Here is a 23,107-nt window from a genome sequence, read left to right on the forward strand (position 1 = left end):
TTGTTTTAACCTCTAGATTGTACGCCATAGGCAGGCTTTTTATATATTCTTGATTTTATTTGATTTTCGTACAGCGCCGTGTACATTTACGGCGCTTTATAAATAAAGATAATAATAATAATAATAATAATAATAATAATAATAATAATAAGTTTCTAATGAAAGACTTAAAGTTTTTAACTGTTTTTCTAGTAGTTTAGTGGGAATGAAAAAATTAAATATTTAATTTTTTTAAGGTAGGACAATATATTAATTGTGCATTTTGAAATTAGTAGGAATAATTAAGGGGTAGATGTAGGAGACATTTGTTATGCAAGGAGAGTAAAACCGGATCTCACTTATAACCATCAGTAAGGAAGTTGGAAACAATTGGGTTTGGGGGGGCATTTTTTGCACTATTTCTTACTTCATTCTTTTTCTTTTATTTCTATGTATACTGTTTTAATGTAGTTAAATGTAGTTAAAAAATAATGTCACCACTTTGTGAAGCTTACTGCTCATACCTTTCGCCTGCTTGTGGACACAGTCTTCCCAGAATATTTCAAATAAGGTTTTCTCTTCTGTCTTTTTTAAAAGTTTGACTTTGTAATTTTCATCTCACTAGTTTATTAGAGGTGAAGAAAGAGTGCAAATAAAGGGGAGAAATCCCAGAAGACACTTTTCAGAACAAGAGAGTTGAGCCGTGGCAGAATAAAAGAAGAAGGGGAGGAGGACAGCAATTCTCTCTTTAAAAATTATCTACTTCCTGCTAGGAGATAAAAGCTAATTATGTTGGTGTAGCTACTGTTACCGATACCCATGGAGACAATATTAGCAGTAACGTTTCAGCAAAATGGAAGATTGTTAAGCTCAGACCGTTTCTCATTAATAATGGGTGGAGGAAAGGCGGGGGGGATGAAAAAAAGGAGGGATCTGAGACTTGTCTAACAAGACATTTCAAAGTGGAAAAGAAAAGCCAGGATGAGGAAGAAACTTGTCAGATGGGTGAATTAATGAAGCAGGACTGGGTGGGGGAAGGGGGAGAATGATCCAAGGAAAGCGATGCTTGAGTTTTTAATACAGCTGGGAGTTCTGGACTACTAAATCATTCTTGCAGGGCCTTGCCAATGGTGGCTAGCAGACAGAAAAGAAGCAATTCACATTTACAAAGTTTAGAAGTCTGCTCCTGTCAGGAAGAATCAGTCGCATGGATGTTCTTTCTCAACTTCTGGTCTGCTTTTTTTTTTAATTATTTTATTTTCTGCACAAAAAGTAATGTGCCTTTTTACAAAATGTGGACATTTTTGCTTGCCTTTTCTAGTGTACAAATCTGTGTACAGATTTTTTTTCAAGTCTGTGCATTTTTAACTAGTATTTCTGAAATATACACTGGATTTTGTGTGATGCTCCCCCACCCCAAAAAATGCACCCCAAACCTCATAAATCTAGGATTTCCAGGGGAACATGTGTTCCATTTCATTACCAATCTGGATGGGTGAATTTGGGGGCTATTATCGTACGGATCTGTAAATCCAAGAAATTTCTTCCCTGTGACAGGGAGGGAAAAGACAAGAATACATGGTACAGGGACGTAGCCAGGATTTTAGGAAGGGGGGGGGTCCAGACTAAGTGCCACCATTATAATGGGGCTTGGGCGTGGCAGCGCAGCAGCATGCACCATTCATTTTTCTAATGAAAGGGGGGGTCCGGACCCCAAGAACCCCCCCCCCTTGGCTATGTCCCTGCATAGTACGTTCATAGTCAGGTACTACAGTAAACATTACTTTCCCCACCTCGACACATAATACCCAATTGACGAATATAGTAGCTATTGACTTTGTGGCTTCTTAGAGTTGGATGGACAAAGTAGCATGATATTGGCATGCCCTGTGGGAGTTTTGCAAGAATTGTTATGGCAATGCATGTGAGACTCTTTGAGAAATTAGAAGGGCCCTCACCAATGGGTGAGGTGGTAACTGCAGGACCAGAATATCAGCCTCATCTATCCATAGTCATCTGGCCACCACTGACAGTAACTCCCCGTGTTACAGATATTTTTCTGTGTGCTGGGGAAAGGAAATGCTGCAGAGTTGGGTATTGTTGTTCAGTACAAATGTTTAATGAAGCCCAAATTTCAAGGAGCTGGGATTTCAGCATCTTGTGAGTTATAAAAAGTAAGATCTATAGTTTTGAGATCATCTCATGAAATTTGCAAATGAGATATTATTTTTACCCTCTCCGATCTATAAAAATTGAAATTTTAATAAGATTAATACTTCCCCTAAGGATTTCTGAGCTAATATATGTGAAATATTTTGAGTGCTTAGGAAGCATAACATGTTCATTATTGCTGTTGTTGTCATAATATCGTACTATGAAGAGCTGGAATTCACACCTGTTCTTGTTAAGTCTCTTTTCATTGTCTTTATCTTGTGATTTACCCATTGAATATATGAGCAAATCAGGACTGAAATAACATAAGGAATAGCTGTCAAAGGACAGTGGGACTGAATGTGTAAGCAGTCTCTCAGGATTATTACCTGGGTCTTAATCTTACCTTGAGGTGGACTTGGACTTCTAATATCTACATTGTGTGTTCTTATCCCCTGCACTATATAACATTTGTTATTTTCAGTCAACATAAAAGTCCCACTCAGGTGTCACAGCCTTTGTGGACCCCCAGGGGAGCTGTGATGTCTTCATGGAGGGGGCCATGATGGAAAGAAAGAAAGAGTCCCTAAATACACAACTAAAATACACAAAATACATGATACAAGCTTTCGAAGCTCCACTATTGCCTAGATCATAGAATCATAGAATCGTAGAGTTGGAAGAGACCACTGGGGCCATCCAGTCCAACCCCCTGCCATGCAGGAAATCCAAATCAAAGCATCCCCGACAGATGGCCATCCAGCCTCTGTTTAAAGACCTCCAAGGAAGGAGACTCTATCACCTTCCGAGGAAGTGCATTCCACTGTCGAACAGCCCTTACTGTCAGGAAGTTCCTCCTAATGTTCAGGTGGAATCTCTTTTCCTGTAGCTTGCATCCATTGTTCCGGGTCCTGTTCTCTGGAGCAGCAGAAAACAAGCTTGCTCCCTCCTCAATATGACATCCTTTCAAATATTTAAACAGGGCTATCATATCACCTCTTAACCTTCTTTTCTCCAGGCTAAACATCCCCAGCTCCCTAAGTCGTTCCTCATAGGGCATGGTTTCCAGACCCTTCACCATTTTTGTCGCCCTCCTTTGGACACGCTCCAGTTTCTCAATGTCCTTTCTGAATTGTGGCGCCCAGAACTGGACACAATATTCTAGGTGGGGCCTGACCAAAGCAGAATACAGTGGCACTATTACTTCTCTTGATCTAGACACTATACTTCTATTGATGCAGCCTAAAATAGCATTGGCCTTTTTAGATGCCGCATCACACTGTTCACTCATGTTCAACTTGTGGTCTACTTGGACTCCTAGATCCCTTTCACACGTAGTTTCATTCAGCCAGGTGTCACCCATCCTATATCTGTGCATTTTATTTTTCCGCCCTAAGTGCAATACCTTACATTTCTCTGTAGATAGATAAAGATAAAGAGGAGGAATGGCCTCTGCCTACATGGGTATGTACCAGCTTAACTAAGAGCAACTATTAACAGCATATTGACAAAATGTAGGCCTATGACTCCAACATCATATTTTTTCCCTTTATCTTGTTTGATTTTTAACACCTTTGCCTGATGAAGAGGCCAGTGGAGCTTTGAAAGCTTGCATCACATATTTTGTGCATTTTGGTTAGTCTGATAAAGGGATTTTGTAGATTTTAGGTGTTATTGTACTGTTTTCTGTGAACCAGTACTGTCCCTACCATTATGTATAGTAAAGCAGCCATCCTACTTCTTAAATTATCAGTTGCTGGGCATACACTCTGGAAACACTGTTTTTGGAATCCCTGTAGTTGGTTTTAAAGTTGCACTGTAAGCAATATTTTGTACTTCTAAGTTTGTTTGGGTTAATAGGTGTTTTTTAAATTAAGACATTTTACATGCATCTTGATGCAAGACAGATGTATACAAAATGGACATTGCACATTTGTAACCTCTCCTGTTTATATATATTGTTTATGCATTGTCCCTTTTCCTTTTTTAAATCTTTTATTGACCTCTGAATAAGGCCTTTTAATATTACCAGGCTAAAATGCATTCAGCTAGTTCCAAGAATAAAATCATCTTTTTCAACACCCTAAGACTTTGTCCCTTCCTTACAACCCACCCTAATAATTTCTACAGCCAGAGGTATTCCTAAATTTAAAAAACAAAACACACACACATAAGAATATTACAGAAGTCTGTATTAAAATCCTACAAAGATTATAATGCAAAACAATTTAGAGGTAAGGTTTCCACTGAACAGTAGAAAGGGAGCAGAGAGAAAGGACACAGAAGAGAAATGGAAAGAACCATAGGTTAAATTAATGTATGCCCCAAAAGGTTATGTGCATCGTGTAGCAATAAATACATCATGAAGTGAGGAGATTAAAGGGGAATTTCAAAAAGTAATCAAGCCCCTCAAAGGAAGCAGAAAGAGAGAGAACAAGATTTAAACCACTGTGGAACTTACTCTTCACCAGAATAGATCTGCAAAGCTCTATTTAATTTTGGAATAGGCTTAGAAGAAATACTAAGAAATGAATGACTCTATGCGATGAGACAGATATGAAAATGTTAAATATACATACTGAAGGAGCAAAAGCAAATCTATTGACTATGGCAGAGCATGAAGAGCCAAAATGTGGCTTATGGGCCCTATGCAGGGACGTCACTAAGACGTGTGGGGAGGTGCAGTGTGGGGCACGGACCGCACCAGGTGACACATCTGCCTTTTGGCAGAAACAGTCTGTGGCATTTGCCTGCATCCCTTTAAAAAGCTGAAGAAAAGGTGTGAGTGATGTGAGGCTCAGTGGGAAGAGAAAGGAGAGGCCCCAATATATTTAAAGAAAATAGCAAAACTAATCAGGGTCCAATATTACTCATCAATATATATATATATATATATATATATATATATATATATATATATAAAAATGATGAATTAGTTTTGCTGTTTTCTTTAAGGAAAAAAATCACCAGCATCTTACTTACTTGGCCTAAACTAAACCCCCTCTTGTTTTTCCTTCTTTGGGAATCTTAGCAGCAACACTTCTGAGAAAAGTGCTTTCTAGACTTTTAGAAGAATTATTATCTAATGAATTATGGAAAACTCCTCCTTTTGTTTCTAAGAAGCACCCATCCTTTGGAATCGTGACTTGAAATTAGCTGCTCCTACTTAGGTGATAGCCAAAAATGGTATCAGATTTTTTGAGGTGTCTAGCACAATGTCCCAAGGAGTTATGACTGCCATAGACAGACAGAAAGACAAAAAGTGATACTCAGTTTTACCATTATACGGAATCTGTGGGTACCAAGTGACTTACATATTGCTAATTTGGCCTAGTATTCTAAGTCCTCCCCCAGAGTATGGGGAAGTTGCCATTAAAGTTAAAAATGTGAAGCTAACCTGGATTTCTCTAGAAAACTTGGAGAAAACTTACCAGATTGAGTCTTTTGTGAGTCTGGAATCCACCTTCCCATTTTCATCCACAAAGACATCCATCTGCAAATTGGCATCATTGTCATGGGCTGAGGAAAAGTTAGTGATAACTCTTGCAGGAATCCCAAGGCATCTCAAAACTGTAAGAGAAGCGGAAAGGAGCTAATTTTTTTTTTTGGTTCAAGCCAATATGGCAACATTTGAATGGCGAGAAGATACATTACCCAAGAGGAAATGTATGCTGGCTACCCTGTCAGATTATTCTGGGAAGGCCAAGCTATCAATAAATTCTGACAAGACTAGGGTTATTGATTTTCATTTATTCATTTATTTTATAGAAAAGTTGAGAAACATACTTGGAGAACTGATGATCAGAATATTGCATGCTTTATTGGAAATTCATTAATCAGAATTTAGCCAGAGAAATCACTTCCAACTCATCATATTAAAAAAGTTAATCAGACAATTGACACTTTCACACATATAACAATAACAGTGGCAAGCAAAGTACAATGACATCCAAAATTCACAAACCAGTTATACCTTTACTGGGACACAAAATGCACAAAATACATGTTGCAAGCTTTCGAAGCTTCACTGGCTTCTCCATCCGGCAAAAGTGTTAAAAATCAAAGGTGAAAAAAATATATGACGATGTTAGTCACAAGCCTGCATTTTGTCAAGACGTGGTTATTCTCAGTTCAGGTGATATTGCAGGCAGGCTCCTCCTCCTTCTGGCCATGTGGATAATCCAAAAAATAAAATTTTAAGCTCCATTTGCAAGACAAAAAGAGATGCTCCTCTTGAGATCCAAGTTGCCCCCATCTTTTCTGAAGCTACAAGCTCCTTTGTTAGGCAGAGAGAATTGAATTTCTACAGAAATGTATTGGTTGTCCCAATAAAGGTATCACTGTTTTGTGGATTTTGGATGTTATTGTACTTTGCTACATGGCCAACACAGCTACTGTTGGGTATGTTTTCTAGTGTCAACTAAATCTCAACAGATGAAAGGTTAATTAGATACTTAATAATATTTCCAAATTCTGGAAGATAATGGGACAAATAAGCTGTTGTAATTCTTAAATTTTCCAAGGGCTAAATGGTGCCTTTAGTCTGGAGCCACTTTTTATGTCTTTACTAGTCTGAAGCTGCTCTGACTACAGCTCTTATATACTGTGTGTATGTATGTGCCTTCAAGTCACCTATTGACTTATGGTGAGCCCATGAATTTCATAGGATTTTGCTTCCTCTGAAGTATAACCTACAGCACCTGGTATTCATTGGTGGTCTCCCATCCAAGTAATAGCCAGGGCTGATCCTGCTTAGCTTCCAAGATCAGACAGGATTAGGGGCCTTAGGGATATTTAGGCCTAGCAGTTTTGTATTGTCTATCTTGACTGGCTGTGGCTCTAGAAGCTCAGACAGAGGTGTTTTCCATTACCTGCTAGTTGCCTATTTTAACTAGAGATGCTGCCATCCTCTATGAGACCTTTGTCTATCTGCATTTCCCCCCCAACCTATTTCTCTGGTTCCTACCCTGTTTTCTCCATAGGGAAAAAAGCACCTTACTTCTTGAAATAGATATATACATAATATACTCTTAATTGTTGGCTAATTTTTTTTTAATTCCCACATTTTTGCCTTTTGGACTCATCCCAAAAAAAGTAAAACAACAACAACAGCAACAACAACTGCAGAGCATGGGAACCAAGGAGGAAAAATTCTTTTGGATTTAGAGGACAGAATGCTTGCGCTTAATGAATGGATTCCCCCTGCCATATTTCAGTAGCATTGTATTAGTGATGGAAAAATTGCAATATAAAAATAGACTGAATGATATATCTATGCAATCTGATTTGTCTAATACAGCATACATTAAAATAAGTTATATTGTTCAATCTACTCCTCCAGAATAATGCAGTTCCCTTTTCCAGCCTAGATTATTTCATTTGGTAGAGTTATTTATATATTTATTTGACTTTTAACGAGGAAAGAAGCTGGCACTAAAATGGTGTAATTATTAGGTTTTAAGGAAAAGTATGGAAATTGGCAGAGTATCTTAACTAAGAGCCTGAGGCAAATCACATCACCCTACGTAATTTAGGCTGTAGTCAAGGGCTGGCTGGTATGCTTATAGTGCTGAAAATACTTCATTGGCTCCTAGTTATTTTCTGGGCATGAGTCAATGCGATGCTTGACCTTTTAAATTCTCCATGACCTGTGAATAAGGCACCTGAAGGTTGCCCTGTTACTGTATGAAACTGCTAAACAAGTAAGATCCTCATTAAAGGTTCTTTGCCTAGTTTGTCATTGTTGGTGAGTGCCTTCAAACCATTTCTGACTTATGGTGGCCCTAAGGTTTTTCTTGGCAAGATCTGTTCAGAGTAGGTTTGCCATTGCCTTCCTCTATGGCTGAGAGATTGTAAATTTCCTAAGGTCACCCAGTAGGTTTGCACCGCCAAGGGGAGATTTGAACCCTGCTCTCCTAGAGCTGTAGTCCAACACTCAAACCACTACATGCTGGCTTTCTCTTTGCCAAGTATCTTCCCATTTAGAGATCACACAGGGATGCCTTTGAGAGAGACTCGGGCCATTCATCCTTGTTTAGTATTGGTTGCTGATATTGGCTGTGGAAACCTCCAAAGTCTGTGCAGCCTGCTAGAATTAACACCTGGCACTTGGCATCTCCTGTTAAGAGGACTCCAGTGGCAAACATTTGTCTGTGACTGGGAAGCACTGGTGGTAGATGGCTCCTATCCTACAGGCTGAATGCTAATTTGGGTTATATTTTGCAAAATCTAAGCCCCTGAAATCTGAATAAATTCCTGTAAAGCAAGAGTGTTTGTGTATTACCAAAGACATAGGCACTGACGGACAAAATGATAAAGGGAGAAACAAAATTATAAAGGGAGAAATGGCTTGAAAGAGAACATAAAGAAATGATTCACTTGCAATGAACCCAACTACAGAGGATTACTAGTTTCAGATGGCTGGTGCAATGTGTCAGAAGACAGCCACCAACCCCTGGCTACCAAGTGTTACATCACAGGGTAAAGATCAGGAAGATCTCTGATCTGACTGGCTGGAATAACATTGTTTATGTTAGTGGAGCCTAGTAAATTTATTTGATCTGATTGGATGGATAGATGCTGAGGACATTATAAAACAGCTCAGGAAAGACAGAGTTCAGGCTTACTGTGAGTGTCAGCCTCCAATATATTTACATAGCTGTGTATGACAACTTTGTTCTTCTTAGCTGACAAAAACCCAGATAATGCTGGTAAGACACGGGCTACAATAAGAATTTATTCCCCACTATACTTACAATGGATCATTATCTTCCTTGGATGTCTATGTGTTTCATCCACAGATGTTATGTTTAAGATATTAAATGTAGGTTTCTCTATGTGTTAAGTATAGAGATACCTCCTAAGAAAAAGTAAAATATATAAGGATTCAGCCCTTCTGAAAGTATATCTTATCTTCAATATAATTTGATGCATGTACAGTCTGCCTGCGCCATATGTGGGCTTGCCATCTGCGTACTTGAGCTCATGCGGATGGCAAGCCCCAGCAGGCAAAATGGCACAGGTGCCATAGGTTCGCATGCACCGCCATGCATGGGAGCATGCTGCCATAGGAATCCATAGGATTCCAGCATAGGTGGTTTTTCCTATACACAAGGGGATCTGGAACAGATCCCCCATGTATAGGAAGGGCCCACTGTAATATGCCTAGACACCCAAAAGTCTCTGTTCTTCCCTGGGGGGCATGTATATGTATATATCTATGACTGTATTTAATAAAATGGCTTCAAAGAATAACAGGGAGCCCACCCATTCCCCCCATATCCCACATTTAAGAGTTCTTAAGTGAAATGTTGATGTTAACTCAGTCTGTTTGCATATGCCATTGTGAATGTTACAGCCCAAAGCTGGGAGCCCAAGTGAGCAGAAGGTGATGAGAGGAACCTCCAAACAGATATTTAGCTGAAAGTTGGCAAAGAACCTTCAGTCTCTTAGTCTAACCCAGGCTTGTTTCAGTTAATCCTTGCTTAGCATTATTATGCTGATATCTGACTGTAGAATGCTCCAAAGTATGTGCAACTTCCCAGGATTAACACCTGGAATCTCTATTTAACAGAGCTCTAGCAGCATAACTGTCTATGACTGGGGGGCAGTGGAGGCCGATAACTGCCACGTCACCAGGGCAATGAATTCGGTTTAAGTTTTAATCTGAATAAAGGAGCTATTCAAAGTCCTATTTGGGCATAGAGTTCAATATCTTAAATTCAGGCTAAAACCCAGAACTGGTTCATCATCCCGTTGATATAGAAACCACCAGGTACCATTGCTTAAAAGTTACAGAGAAAGGTTTCCTCAAAGCTTTGCCTCTGCAGCCCTGTTATTGGGAGATGTCAGGCATTTATCGTACAAAGTGAATACATTCTCCCCCTGAGATATGGGAGTAGTCAGTTAGATACCAAATCATCAGTTTCACCTTCATTAAATATTGCTTTTCATATCTAGATGGATGAATGAACAGATAATGAGACTGACAGACTGACAATTTAGCCATTGCATTTGTCTCTTGAGATATGAAACAAGGTAATGTTAACTATCCTTACTAAATTTTAGTCCCACTTTCACATTTTCTTCATACTCATCAATACCCATCCCATCACACCACACCTTCATTGTAAGTATGAAATCTTGGCAAGAAAACCTTTAGCTAGCATTGTCATACATCTTAGGTTGCATCCACATGGCAAAAATAATCCAGTTTAACACCATTATAACGGTCATGGTTCAATGCTATGGAAATCTGGTATTTGTAGTTTGTTGTAGAACAACTCTGACAGAGAAGGCTAAATGTCTCACAAAACTACAAATTTCAGAATTCCACAGCATTGAGCCATGACAGTTAAAGTGGAGTCAAACTGGATTATTTCTGCAGTGTGGATGCACCCAGAATCAACACAAAGGCACATAACAACAAGGACGGAAGTATGTTGTAGCATAAAATATATATCTGGACTGATATATGGGCAAATTTGTAGCCATGTATCTACAATGACATTGGCTTCTACACAGGAAGGCAGTACAATAGTTTGTATAATAGAATACCAGAAACCACACAAAGACCCCTTAAAGTGTCTACTAAGTTTCTTGACCATTCTTCAGTCATCAATATAGTGGAGCCTGGAGGTGGCTACGGTATTTTATGCAGACAAGTAACATCACACATTCATTTTAATTGTCTCATGACAAATTACCTGGATGCATCCAATACTATATGCAGCTATTGATTAAGCTTAATTCGAATGTTCTCCCAGACTTCCAGCACATGAGCCATCAAAACTCATTGGAAATAATTTGGCTGACTATTTCAAGATTAATGACTTTGCGCCTTCTTTTTCAGAATGTTTTAGCATTTTTAACAGATGACTGTCCCCAAATATTCAATATGGTAACCTTGGAAAGCTAAAGTGTTGCAACCATAAAGTGTAAAAAGCCCAAATGGCTGAAAATTAAAACTGGGTGTAATTGGTGTAAGATATGCACATATTAAACACCAAATGTGTGTTTTCAAAGATTAATGTGATTGCCATTGGATATGGATTTTATTGGGAGGCTGTGGAGACGTTCCCTAGAGTTTAGTTGAAATTGAATTGTTATTCATTAATGTGTAGGTCACATGATTTTAAATGTTGAATGGTTCCTTCTTGTTTAAAGAAGCTTAGGAAAAGTGTGCAAAAAGGAGGGACTCTATCTACCACTCTACAGGCCCAATTCAGTGCACCCACAGGGCAGATTACGACTAAAGGCAAAAGTTTCCCCTTGTCTATCTTAAAGGTTTCACAGAGATTTTTGGGGGGTGGGGAATAGCATTGTATATGATTATTTACATTCTTGATATACAAATACTATGCAGGAATCAAGTGGTCTTCATTCTCAGGTACTGCTGGCATTTAACTGAGAAGTGTCCTGAAAGATTCTCTGTATCCTATGCAGAGACTCCGCCCTCCATAACTGCCATCCGCCGGCCTGAGAGGGGGTTCACCAGGCAGGTCCAGCTCCATCAGGGCCAGCCTGAGAGGAAGGAGACTCCGCCCTCCATGACTGCCATCCACCGGCCTGAGAGGAAGGAGACTCCGCCCTCCATAACTGCCATTCGCCGGCCTGAGAGGGAGTTCACCAGGCAGGTCCATCTCCATCAGGACTAGCCTGGAAGAAGGAAGAGCCCTCCCTCCAATCCATCTGCCTTGGTCCAGGCCTCAGAAGGAGAGAAGAACCACTGGACCTCATCCCTTTTCCCTCCACCATTTCCTTCTCCTTTTGTTTCGTGTCTTTTAGATTGTAAGCCTGAGGGCAGGGAACTGTCCGATTAAAAATAATAATTGTAAGCCACCCTGAGAGCCATTAGGGCTGAAGGGCGGGATATAAATACCTAAATAAATAAATAAATAAATAATGCAACTTCTGCTCAAAATTAATAATGTCAGGTGGAAATTCTACAGCATGCCAACAAGCCTCCTGATCTCAAAAGTCCAATGGCACCAAATGGCCAGTCTTGCACCACTGGCTGATATAAAGTTCCCAGTTGTGCTGACTTTTCTTGGTGTTGACAACTTGCAACTAAGGGTGAAAACTAGGACCTCTCATTGTGTCTCCAAGTTACCACCTTTTCCTTTGTTCACTTTCAACTTTCTGCCTCTTCCCTTAGATTCTCAACAGTTGAAGAAGCATGATATCTCATATATTTGCATGGATGAAGTAGCAAGCATGGATTCAGTTATTGTTTTTATTTTAAAAGAACTGCTTCCTGCAGTTCCTGGTTTTTGGGGGACAGAAAATATGACTATGCTCTATATCAGTGATGGCAAACCTATGGCACACGTGTCAGAGGTGGCAATCAGAGCCCTCTCTGTGGGCACACATGCTGTCACCCTAGCATAGAGTTTGCCAGAGTTTCTTACTAGAAAGCCAGAGGGATGTGGCACTTTGCAAAAAATAAGTGGAGTCTGGGTTGCAGTTTCAGCACTCGGTCTGTAAAAGGTTGACCATCACTGCTCTATAGCATCTTTGCCCAGCCAGGGGCCGTTCAGCTGTTTTTGCCTACAACTCCCATCAGCCCCAGAACATTGTGAATAATTTGGGAGTTGTAGTCTAAAAACAATTGGAGGGCAACAAACTGGTAGACTGTCTTAATCTCCCCACCTTCTGGATAGCAGAATAATTTGTTTCTCCTTTTCCTGTTTCTTTTCATATAGCAGTATTACTGGAGGAAGCAAGCCAAGCATGATTGCTTTAATAGTACAGAGTCCACAAGATAATATGTTAATTTCTTTGTAGACAAGCTATGATACTTCAGTACATGATTAGACCCTTACTTTAACAAATCCTTGCAGCATTTAGGTACATTTATTCTGTCATGTCTTAGTTGTGGATATGACCAAGCCACTCTAACTGATTTAAGTGACTGATCCTTCTTTTATTTTGAGAATAACATTACTGTAGCTTGATGCTTTGTGCGTGTGAGGTAAATCTTCCCATATTTCACTGATGAAAAATCAGGCACATGTGGCCAAGCAGCATCAGAGTAGGGTCAAGATGACAAAAGTTAGTAATGAGAAAGAACAAAGCAGGCAAGGATAGGATGCAGCAGCATGCTTTTGTCTGCTTCTTCTGGGAAGGGCAAGATGCCACCCCTTCTCTTCTCTTTCCTCTGCTGAGTTAACTAGATGCAAACTACTTTTAAATTTTGAAATTAGTTTGTGACAATTAAATCATGCTGAGTATAAAGGAAAGAAGTGAGAGGAGAGGGAAACTTGTACATTTTAAAAGCAGCTGAAAAATTGAGAGGACAGAGGATTAATTGGTACTGTCCCTGCCAAATCAGGACAGTTGGAGGGTATGAAGGTATACAACATTTTCCTTATTTCTGCAACTGTGCCTTAATACACTATTAATATGTGTTTATATATGACTGAAAGGAAAGACAGATTAGTTAAGAAGCAGACATGTTTTAATAGCTGGCAATGTGTAAGAATATTGGCATGAATATAAAGTGGAAGATAGGTTGCACTGGAGTTCTGCCAACTGGGATATAAACCAGGTGTTTGTTATCTTGATTCTCTTCCACATGAAGTGATATGTGTCTAAACAGAGCTGTACATTCCAACATCTTGATTTTCAAAAACAAGCTATGTCTTGGATATTTATCTCTTGGCCAAGTCACTTTGAAACAACAGAAACAAACATCTCCCACATCCCAACCACTGCATTTCAGCATCGCAATATTTTTTATGAACAGAATACAGGGGAGCAATGAAAATTGCTCCTTGTAAGGAAGGCATGGGGAACATGTGACCATCAATGTTGTTGACCTACAACTCCCATGATCCTTCACCTTTGGGAATGCTGGGTAAGGCTGATAGGAGTTGCAGTTTCAACATCTGGAGTGCCCTATCTTTATTGTAAGGGATAACTGGAGTGTCAGTCTGAGAGATTCAGGAACATACTCAGAGCTCATTTCAGAGTCAACAAAGTTATACCATTCATATTACTAGTCATATTAGTAATATTAGAAATATTATTAGTACTAGTCTGGAAAATCAATATGAAAATGAATCTTGTAGCACTACTACTTTGTGAGAAAGGATTGTATTATTATTCCACTGTTAAACAGGGGGCTAAGTCTGGGAGAGAATGCTTGCTTAAAGTCACTTAGTGCAAAAAGAAATATGAACTTCAGTGCTCTGTCCTGTATATGACAAATGAAAATAAGAACATAATATAACTTTGTATGCAAAGTTCTTGTAACACCTTTGAGACTAACTGAAAGAAAGAAGTTGGTAGCATGAGCTTTCATAGACTCAGGTCTATGGGTCTGGTGAGAGTGGTGAGGAATCTGAGAAGTGTCGCTGTCCTTGTTGCCAGAAGTGATATGCTTACATCGTCCACTGAGGTCTACTGGGGTCTTTTAGATGTCTCAGCTGATGATAGAATCATTTTACATTTGCCCATAGGAACACAGCCAGACACATCTATCCTCTACTACTCTCACTCGGCACAGAATAGGCTGCAATTACTCTAAGGCCCGAGACAGATGGGCACGAAACGTCGTGCCAGCACCAATACTAGGGTTCCGGAGCGCACAGCAACCACATGCTTCGGAACCCTAGTCATGCGGCATCCCATCCACATGGGTGCCTCCATGATGATGCTGCCACCATGCAACGTCCATACGCCTGCGCCGGGAAGAGACATCATAAGTGCTGCATTTCGTGTATCATTCCCACGGCAGCCACACGGCCACAGGAACAATCCAGAGCAGAAAGGGGCCACCCCTTTCTCCTCATGGCTGTCGGGGTGTCCGGGGGCACGAAGCTGCATGGACACCCCTTTTTCTGGGCCAAAGAGGGGTGGCATTTTGCTGCTTCTCTTTGCCCTGGAAAAACACCGGATTCAGGCCACAGACTGAGTGTCCGGTTAATGTGGGCCCCAATTCAGCACTTCCAGGTGCGACACAGAGCCTGGTTTGTATAGCCCCTAAGATAGGTCTGGGGAGGGGGGTGGTTAGACAGTGTGGAGGGATGAAGGAAATACCAACCTCCTCATAAACCCAAAACAGACATATGCAGGCATAAGATCAATTTACACCTTTGTGTGGCACTAACAGGATGCTGGCCAATGTGTGATTTTATAATGTTGTAGCATATATTGCTCCCATTCTGCTTCTGCCACTTCCAGTGGTAAAAAAAAACCCTGATGCACCAAAATTCTGTGTTATCCATGTTGGGTTTTTGTACAGGTTACTGTGGTAGACTGAAAGCAAAGAAGCATAACTGCTCCTTTCTTTATTTTGTCCAGTTCTATCCTTGGTGTGCATTAAGATGGCAGTTTTGGTGATAATAATGTATATGAAATTCTGAGAGGAATAATCTCAAATAAAATAAAATCTTTTATGTTTGGTTTATATATTGCTATATAAGCACCGCTTAAATAACCTGGCTTACCTCTTCTGAACTGAAGTCTAATTCGGACTGCTGCTGGGTCTTATCACAAGGATTTTGCCACCAAAGCCACCAGGTGAGCCCAGCCCAGTTGCAGCTCAGGTTCCCAGTGCACCTCAGTGGCCATTTTTGTTGGAAAGCTCCCGGTTTTGAAATGAGGCTCCCAAAGCACGCTTGGGATCCAGGCTGCAACCAGGCTGGACTCGCCCAGCAGCTTCAGCAGCAAAATCTTTGCGATAGGACCTGGCTGCAGTCCGAATTAGACTTCAGTTCAGAGGAATTAAACCATTTTATTTAAGTGGTACAGTAAGGTCCTTTGATTCAATCTAAAATGAAAGAATACTAAAATATTCTAAAATAACAGAATTCAGTTGTTTATTGCACATTGGCTCTCACACTTACATGTATTGAACACTCCAGCAAAGACCCAGCATTGTCCATATCGCACTGGTTCTCTAGAACTATGGTATTCCAGCAGGATGTCTACACTGCCAGTCCAAGCTGATGGTGCGACTCCATAATCATAAATATTGTCCCATGACCCAACGATCACACCTTCGTCATCTTTGGAATTAATCTAAAGGAAAAATACATTATAAAGGCACTGCTGATATTTATAATCATAAACACAGAATATATATGTACATATAAGAACTCAAGTTTCATCAACTGCCAGCAGAAATGTTAGCCTTATTGCTTCATCACTCTGCCGCTGAAAGAAGGGGATATTTGCCTCTTAGTAACAGTAAAGAGCCTTGAAGGAAATGTTTACTGTACACACAGGATATATACTCAACATAAGTCTGCGATGGCTTTCATGTGAAACTGAACCAATGGATGAAACAAGATGGCAGATATTTCTTTTCATAACAGAGTCTGAGAAAAAAAAATCAAGATTAAAACATATGTCAAGTTCTGCTTAAAAACCTTATGACTCCAAGACAGAAGGGTGTGTTATTTTTATGGTAAAACTTGAGATATGAAAACCCTAGAGTAAAAATTGTCACCAACAAAATATTTTGCTTAATTTTAGCCTAATTGGCTTCTGAAGGCCTATCGAAGCCTTCAGTGAATCCTAGGAACTTTAGTTCTGTGAGGAGTATGTTAAACACTATATATAATAAATATGCGTAACTTTAAAAGAAGGAAGAAAATGTTGGTTTCTAAACTCAAGCTTGTTTAAACCACGGCTTGCTGTGACATTTGAATTTATGGATTGTTCCTGACTTGTTTTTCAGGTTCCTATCCTGAAACAGGAGAAAAAATGTGGGCTGTGGAGGTAGAACAGGCTAGAAACAGAAATCAAAATATGGTTTCCTTTCTTGTCTGGAGGATGATTTGTGGTTAAAGTAACAAACTATGGCTATTATACAACATGGATGGTGTCACATGTGGACAAAACCAATGTGTAAATGCCTGCTAGCAGCAGATATTAAATTCCATTTGTTCTTCCAAAATTTAGATTACAGTACAAGACTCTAAAGTCCCAACAAGCATTAAGGCATAGTTTTTTGTGGGTGTTTCGGGCTATGTGGCCATGTTCTAGAAGAGTTTCTTCCTGACGTTTCGCCAGCATCTGTGGCTGGCATCTTCAGAGAAAGCATTAAGGCATTCCAATAGTGTGCTATATACCCAAAGTTTCAGTTCTTCATGGATTCCCCATCACATCAAAATGTTCACACAGTCCAGCCCCAAACTACCATTATTTACTGCATAATTAAAATGTCCTAGAGAGAAAATTTGGCCTATTTTTGCAACAAAACTTGGACATCTAACTTCGGGGATTTATTCCACTTTTACATCCTTGCAATTCCACTTGTTTTAGCATCGTTTCTCCGGAATAAGTGGTGTATTGGGGGGAGAGTAGGCCCACTGTGATTAGCTCGTCAAGAAAATAAGAAAGATTTTTCTTGTCTAAGTTTGCTCGAGGTAAGGCTGTATGAAGTAAGAGTTTTGCTGACTAATGACTAAATGGATCGCTATTAGGGAGCAATACATTTCCTCCCAGCAATTTGAAGCAAATCAGTGGAGGCTGGGTAGAAAAGTTCTGTTGCTCTGTACCTTCTAATTATGTTAACACCAAACTGCTACATTCTGGCCAAATAAATCACAGCTCTCATTGGAAAGCTTTTTGGCTGGATTAACTACTGGTTTCTAATTAGAAAATCGACTTCCTGTGAACCCTGGGACTGAATGAGATGCAGCAGGAGACCCAAAGGAGTTTCAGGGTGAGACCCTTAGCTCTTGTCAAAAATATGCCACAACATAAAAAGGCACTTGATGTATCAGGCAGTAGAATTTATATTTACATGTTGCAGACAAGTAAAAAAAAAGAAAACCCTACCCTATAGCTCTTCACTGGCAAACATAGGCTGAATCCTGACTGCAGAAATAACCTAGTTTGACACCATTTTAACTGTCGTGGCTCAATGTTATGGAATTTGGGGCATTATAGTTTTGTGAAACATTTAGCCTTCTCTGTCAGAGAGCTCTGGCACCACAACAAAGTACAGTCCCCAGAATTCCACAGCACTGGGCCATGGCAGTTAAAGGAGTGTCAAACTGGATTATTTCTGCAGTGTGGATGCACCAGAGAGAACGAAAGAATGTCTGTAGAATGATACCTTATCCAGCCTTCACTACATAATCATTAAAAGATCTTCAAGTTAAAATATTAAATCCTCTACATTTTCCCTTATGAAGTATTATAATAATGCTTAATATTTCTATAGCACTTCCAAGTACCTAAAGTGCTTCACATGCATAATTTAGTGGTATCTCTTAAAACAACCCTATAAACCAGATGTGGAGAAGTTTTTTTGGCCTGAGGGCTGAAATAATTCCAGGCAAGCAGGTCAGGGCCACATGCCAGTGATGGGCAGAACTATATCCCAAAGTGGAAAGCACTCACATATTCTTGCATCAAACATAAACAGTCTTTTATTTTTCAATCCAAGAAAAGAGGAGTAATTTTATAAACAAAAATATGCAGTATGAAGATTTTATATCAGATAATCTAAAGAGTTATGGAATCATTCCTGAGTACATTGTAGACATATGCAAAACATATGTTTTTAGTGTTGTTAAAGTATATTGAACCAAGCTGCTAGTTCTTATCATTAGAACCATATGAGACTGCTACTGTCCAAATAATGAATTCTTTACAAAACAAATCACAGCCATGCACCCTTTCCCACCTCTACTCAGTTTTATAAAGCCTCCTTTCATGGCAACTTTTTAAAGCCTAGTTGCAGCAGGGAAAAGTATGATTTTTGAGCATAGGTTGCAGTTTGGGAGGCAAGGAAAGGTTGAATGCAGCAGAGCAAGACAGACTTTTTAAAATAGTATATTTAGTGGCATGGCTAGTATGGCCCAGAGAGAAGCTTCAATATAGTTCATAGTGTTTTCAGGCTGGGTTCTTTCAAATGAGGCTGAGCTGACAGACTAGTTTGACATGGGCTATGGACCTTACCACACAGGGATTTTTTGAGCGCGGAAGTAGGGTCAGTTCGCATTGGTCGATGCGTATTTGCGTTATATTGCATTGGTGTTCCACACCTGTGAGCTCAGAATACGTATTGACCAATGCGATATAATGTGAATATGCTTTGGCCAATGCGTATTCACAGCTGGGTTCCGAACGCATTGGCCAATTCGCAAAACCTCGATGCGGAAGGCCGCCCAGGTGTGAATGAACGATGCGATATGACGCAAATACAAATCGGCAAAGCGTATTCAGAGAGCGCGAGTGTGAATGAACGATGCATTATAATGCGAATACACATCGACCAATGCGAACTGACCCTACTTCTGTGCCCTGTGTGGTAAGGTCCTATGTAAAATAGCTCTTGTTTTTAATTATTTCGCACCGCAGACAGTTTCTATCAGAAAATACAACCACTGTGATCAGATGCATGGAGTCCTAACGTTGGGAAAGCTGGCATTGCACTGGGCAACCTTGACCAAATCAGCAGCAGTTGCTGGTGGTTCCCATATCAGTAGCATGATGAAACCATTCTGGAATTTAGCCCAAACTTTGAAAAAGCTACCAGAGGTTTTCAATCTGGTCCCCTAGAAAAGGTTCAGCAGCTTAGATAGGCTTAAACCAAGAAGAGATGTACTGCTCCACTCACAGGGATGCCCCCATCCACCACTGCAAATTATTGATTTCTCAGCCTTGATTCGGATGTGGGCAAAATTAGAAGTTTGGTACACTGCCTTGGATAGCTGTTGAAAGAATAAATGTTTTGTGGACTCTAAAGCACCTTGCATAAAGAGATAGCCCAAGGTATTTTGTCCCTGAGGTGTTAAAAATAAGATGAATATTTATCAGTCAGATCCTTTTCAATGGTCCTCCGAAATTTTTTGCCTGGGGGCAGCTCACCCTACTGAACTGTAGAACCAGGTCTGGTGCTTTATAACTGATACATAAGCTTAGGTCCCAAACATACTGCAGAAATAATCCAGTCTGAGATTGCTTTAACTGCTCTGGCTCAATGCTAGGAAATTCTGGGAAGTGCAGTTTTGTGAGACATTTAGCCTTCTCTGTCAGAGAGCTCTGGTGCCACAATAAACTACAATTCCCTAGCACTGAGCCAGGGCAGTTAAAATGGTCTCAAACTAGATTATTTCTACAGTGTGTTTTGGACCTATATAAGAAAAAACACATTTAGCATACACCTAGGTGGAATAAACTTTGTAATATATGAGGGATATGTCAAGACACACATACTGTACCCAGGACATATTTATTGCCTACCACTGCAGCGCCCACACGGCTGATTTTCAGTGGATTCCCTCGGCCGGAGAGGTCCAGTTGTGCTCTGTCCATCAGGTAGAGGCAAGCATCCAAAATACCCTCTTCAAACTAAATAGAGGATGAAAAACAAGCAACAGAGAATGGATTCACTGTTCATTCTGGAGAGCAAACAAAAAGCGAGCGTTCTTTGCCTCAAAAGTGAAAACTGTAGCAATGTTTCAGCTCCATACAAGAAATGCAGATAGTACTGTATATTAATTATCACCTTGTAGCATTAGTTGTGTCACTGTAGAAAACAAAACAGTCAGTTTCTAAATAAAATTTGTTTGAGATGACAATTTATACATCTTTGCACACTTCACAGGATAAAACAGGAATTTTGATTATACTTCAGGTTGGCTCTTAGATATTTTTGATTACAACTCCCATGATCTCTCAGCATGAATTATGCCAGCTATAGCTGATGGGAGCTCTAGTCCAACTATAGCAGAAGGGCCACATGTTGTCCACATACCTGCTGTGCTTAGAGAGGGATTGAAAATGGCTTGCTGTCTGTGATGAATACATTCATTCCTTTCTTCCAGCTCTCATCTCCAGTGGCAATGATGTTACAAGTTTTTGAAGCACTACAAAAACTTGTCATAAGTGTCCACCACAGGTGATAGTAAGGTGAGTGTACCCATCATGTTCAGTGATAAATCTTTCACACCACCAAACTTTGAAAAGATTTATTTGTGGAAAAGCTTTCATGTCAGAGATGCAACAAATCTGCTCTGGGTTTTAGTCCAAACTTTAAAGGAGTTATCTAGAATGCAAAATCCTATCCCCCAAATAAGTCCATCACCTTGGATGGTTCTTTTAAAGTCTGGGTTAGGTTAGGGCTAGACCCCTGAGGGATTCACCATCTTGCATACATTGGAGCCACCAGACTACAGCATGTGTCTGCATCATGCTAAAACCATAGGCCTCGTAGAGACGGGCGGGAAGTGCCATAACCGGGCCGAAACTAAGATTTGGGAGCATGCAGCAACCACACACTCCCAAACCCTAGCACGCGGCACTGGTGCCATCATGCTGGCCTCTGGTCTACGTACAGCATCCGCACATCGCAGACAGTAAGTGGAGTTGTAGCAGCACCCTTTCTTTTTTGTGGCGCTGCGAAAAAGAAGCTGCTCTAGGAAGCTTATTTTTGACAGTGTGTCGGTGCTGCATGGTGCAGCTGCTGAGGCACCGGTGAGGGAGAAAGACGGGCGGCATGGAGTCTTGCATCTGTCGAGCCCCCATAGTTAGCATGATAAGAATAAGCTGCAGGGAATTTCTAGCATATTTGGTCCCTCTCCTCCTTCCACCCTCTTTCTATGGCCCAGCTGCAAGGCTGTTACAGACCAGATGAACATATACCATTAAAATGTTAACATATGATTTAAAAAGGGCATGTAACCTGAGGGAAATGTATAGGTGGTAGAATATAGAGCCTAAGATTCATGATACCGTCTGCTCATTTCCTGTCTTGTAATAAAAGAAAAGGAAATGTTTGTTTAGATTTCAAGTCTGGGAAGAATGCTAGATGTTCTTTTAAAGAATGTAAATAGAAACCAAAGAATGATCTCAGGTCACCCTGCAAGGTAGTACATTAGAGACACCTGACAACGGTTAATAGGGTGTATTATAAAACAGGGATGTACACTAGACTCTAGTATACCAAACAAAAAGGTAAGATCTAAACCTCTAATTAGCTAAGCAATGCCCAGCATGGATGTTAAGGGAGAATGAAAGAGCTAAGTCAGAACCACAAATTAGTTTGTTTAAGCATGCCTCCAATATAGTAAGAGAAGGCAACAGTGTGGCTTTCCTGAGGAAAGCCCTGACATGCCACCCAAAAATACTGATTCTGGCAAAGCTAGGAGATACAGACTTACGTATGAATAATGCAGTTAAGATGTGCTTAAGATTGAACCCTTGAAGGTTTGTGTTACAAAATGTGTGTAAAATTTCTCAAACAAATGAGATTGTCATAGATAAGTGTAAAATGGCTTAGAATGTAATAAGGAACAAGATTGTGGATATATAAAAGCCTGTACATATACTTATATACATGTAAGTCTGTACTGTATAATCACTTAGCAGACCCTATGGAAAACTGCGATTAGGGAGAAACTAATTATAATGATACAAGGAGAATGTTACATGTTAGAAGGCTGATGTTCTTACATGTATTAGTTATTGCCAAGTCTGTTCAAGAGCTGAATAGAAAGATTAAGGGGCTTGACAGGCCGCCCCTTTCCTAGCCAGATTGGGGTCATGGCAACCTCATGCCATGGCTTCAATCCAGCCTTTCGAGGGCGCAAAAAGGAGCTGCAAAAAGCTGGAGGCACACCATGATGCCATGTGCATGGTGCATGGCATCAGGGTGTCCTGGGGGGGGGGGTGGACTCAGGTGTGCATCTTGAGGACGCTATGCCCTGACTCTGCCTCCATGCCGGCCTTTCAGGCCAGTCTATATAGGGCCAAAGTCTCTATGAATGTCCTGATGAATATGATGTGATGTGATTTAACTGAAATGGAATAATGCCTTACTTATGAAGTTGTGGACTCTAACTAAGTTGAAGTGTCCACACAATGCTATTTGAGTCTCCCTGAAGAGAATGCATAGTGTGTGTGTGTGTGTGTGTGTGTGTGTGTGTGTGTGTATCAATGAATACTTATAATAAATAGTTTAAGTCAATCAAAACAGTCTGTTCATTCCTATGTAAATATCCTGGAATTCCAA

The 23,107-nt window shown here is 40.2% G+C and overlaps 1 protein-coding gene across 1 annotated transcript in view; it reads right to left on the reverse strand.

Annotated features, from left to right (window-relative positions):
• Positions 1-23,107, reverse strand: part of F13A1 (coagulation factor XIII A chain) — a 110,136-nt gene that overhangs the window by 37,697 nt on the left and 49,332 nt on the right. The window contains exons 6-8 of the mRNA XM_089516681.1: positions 20,338-20,445; positions 15,981-16,155; positions 5,562-5,700 (exon numbers count right to left, since the gene is read on the reverse strand). Of these exons, the coding sequence (XP_089372807.1) occupies positions 5,562-5,700; positions 15,981-16,155; positions 20,338-20,445 (422 nt within the window). The remainder of the gene's footprint in view (positions 1-5,561; positions 5,701-15,980; positions 16,156-20,337; positions 20,446-23,107) is intronic.

This window comes from Sceloporus occidentalis, unplaced genomic scaffold (assembly GCF_023333645.1).
Source record: "Sceloporus occidentalis isolate IW3139 unplaced genomic scaffold, rSceOcc1.0.p SCAF_3, whole genome shotgun sequence".
In the NCBI taxonomy this organism is placed as follows: Eukaryota; Metazoa; Chordata; class Lepidosauria; order Squamata; family Phrynosomatidae; genus Sceloporus; species Sceloporus occidentalis.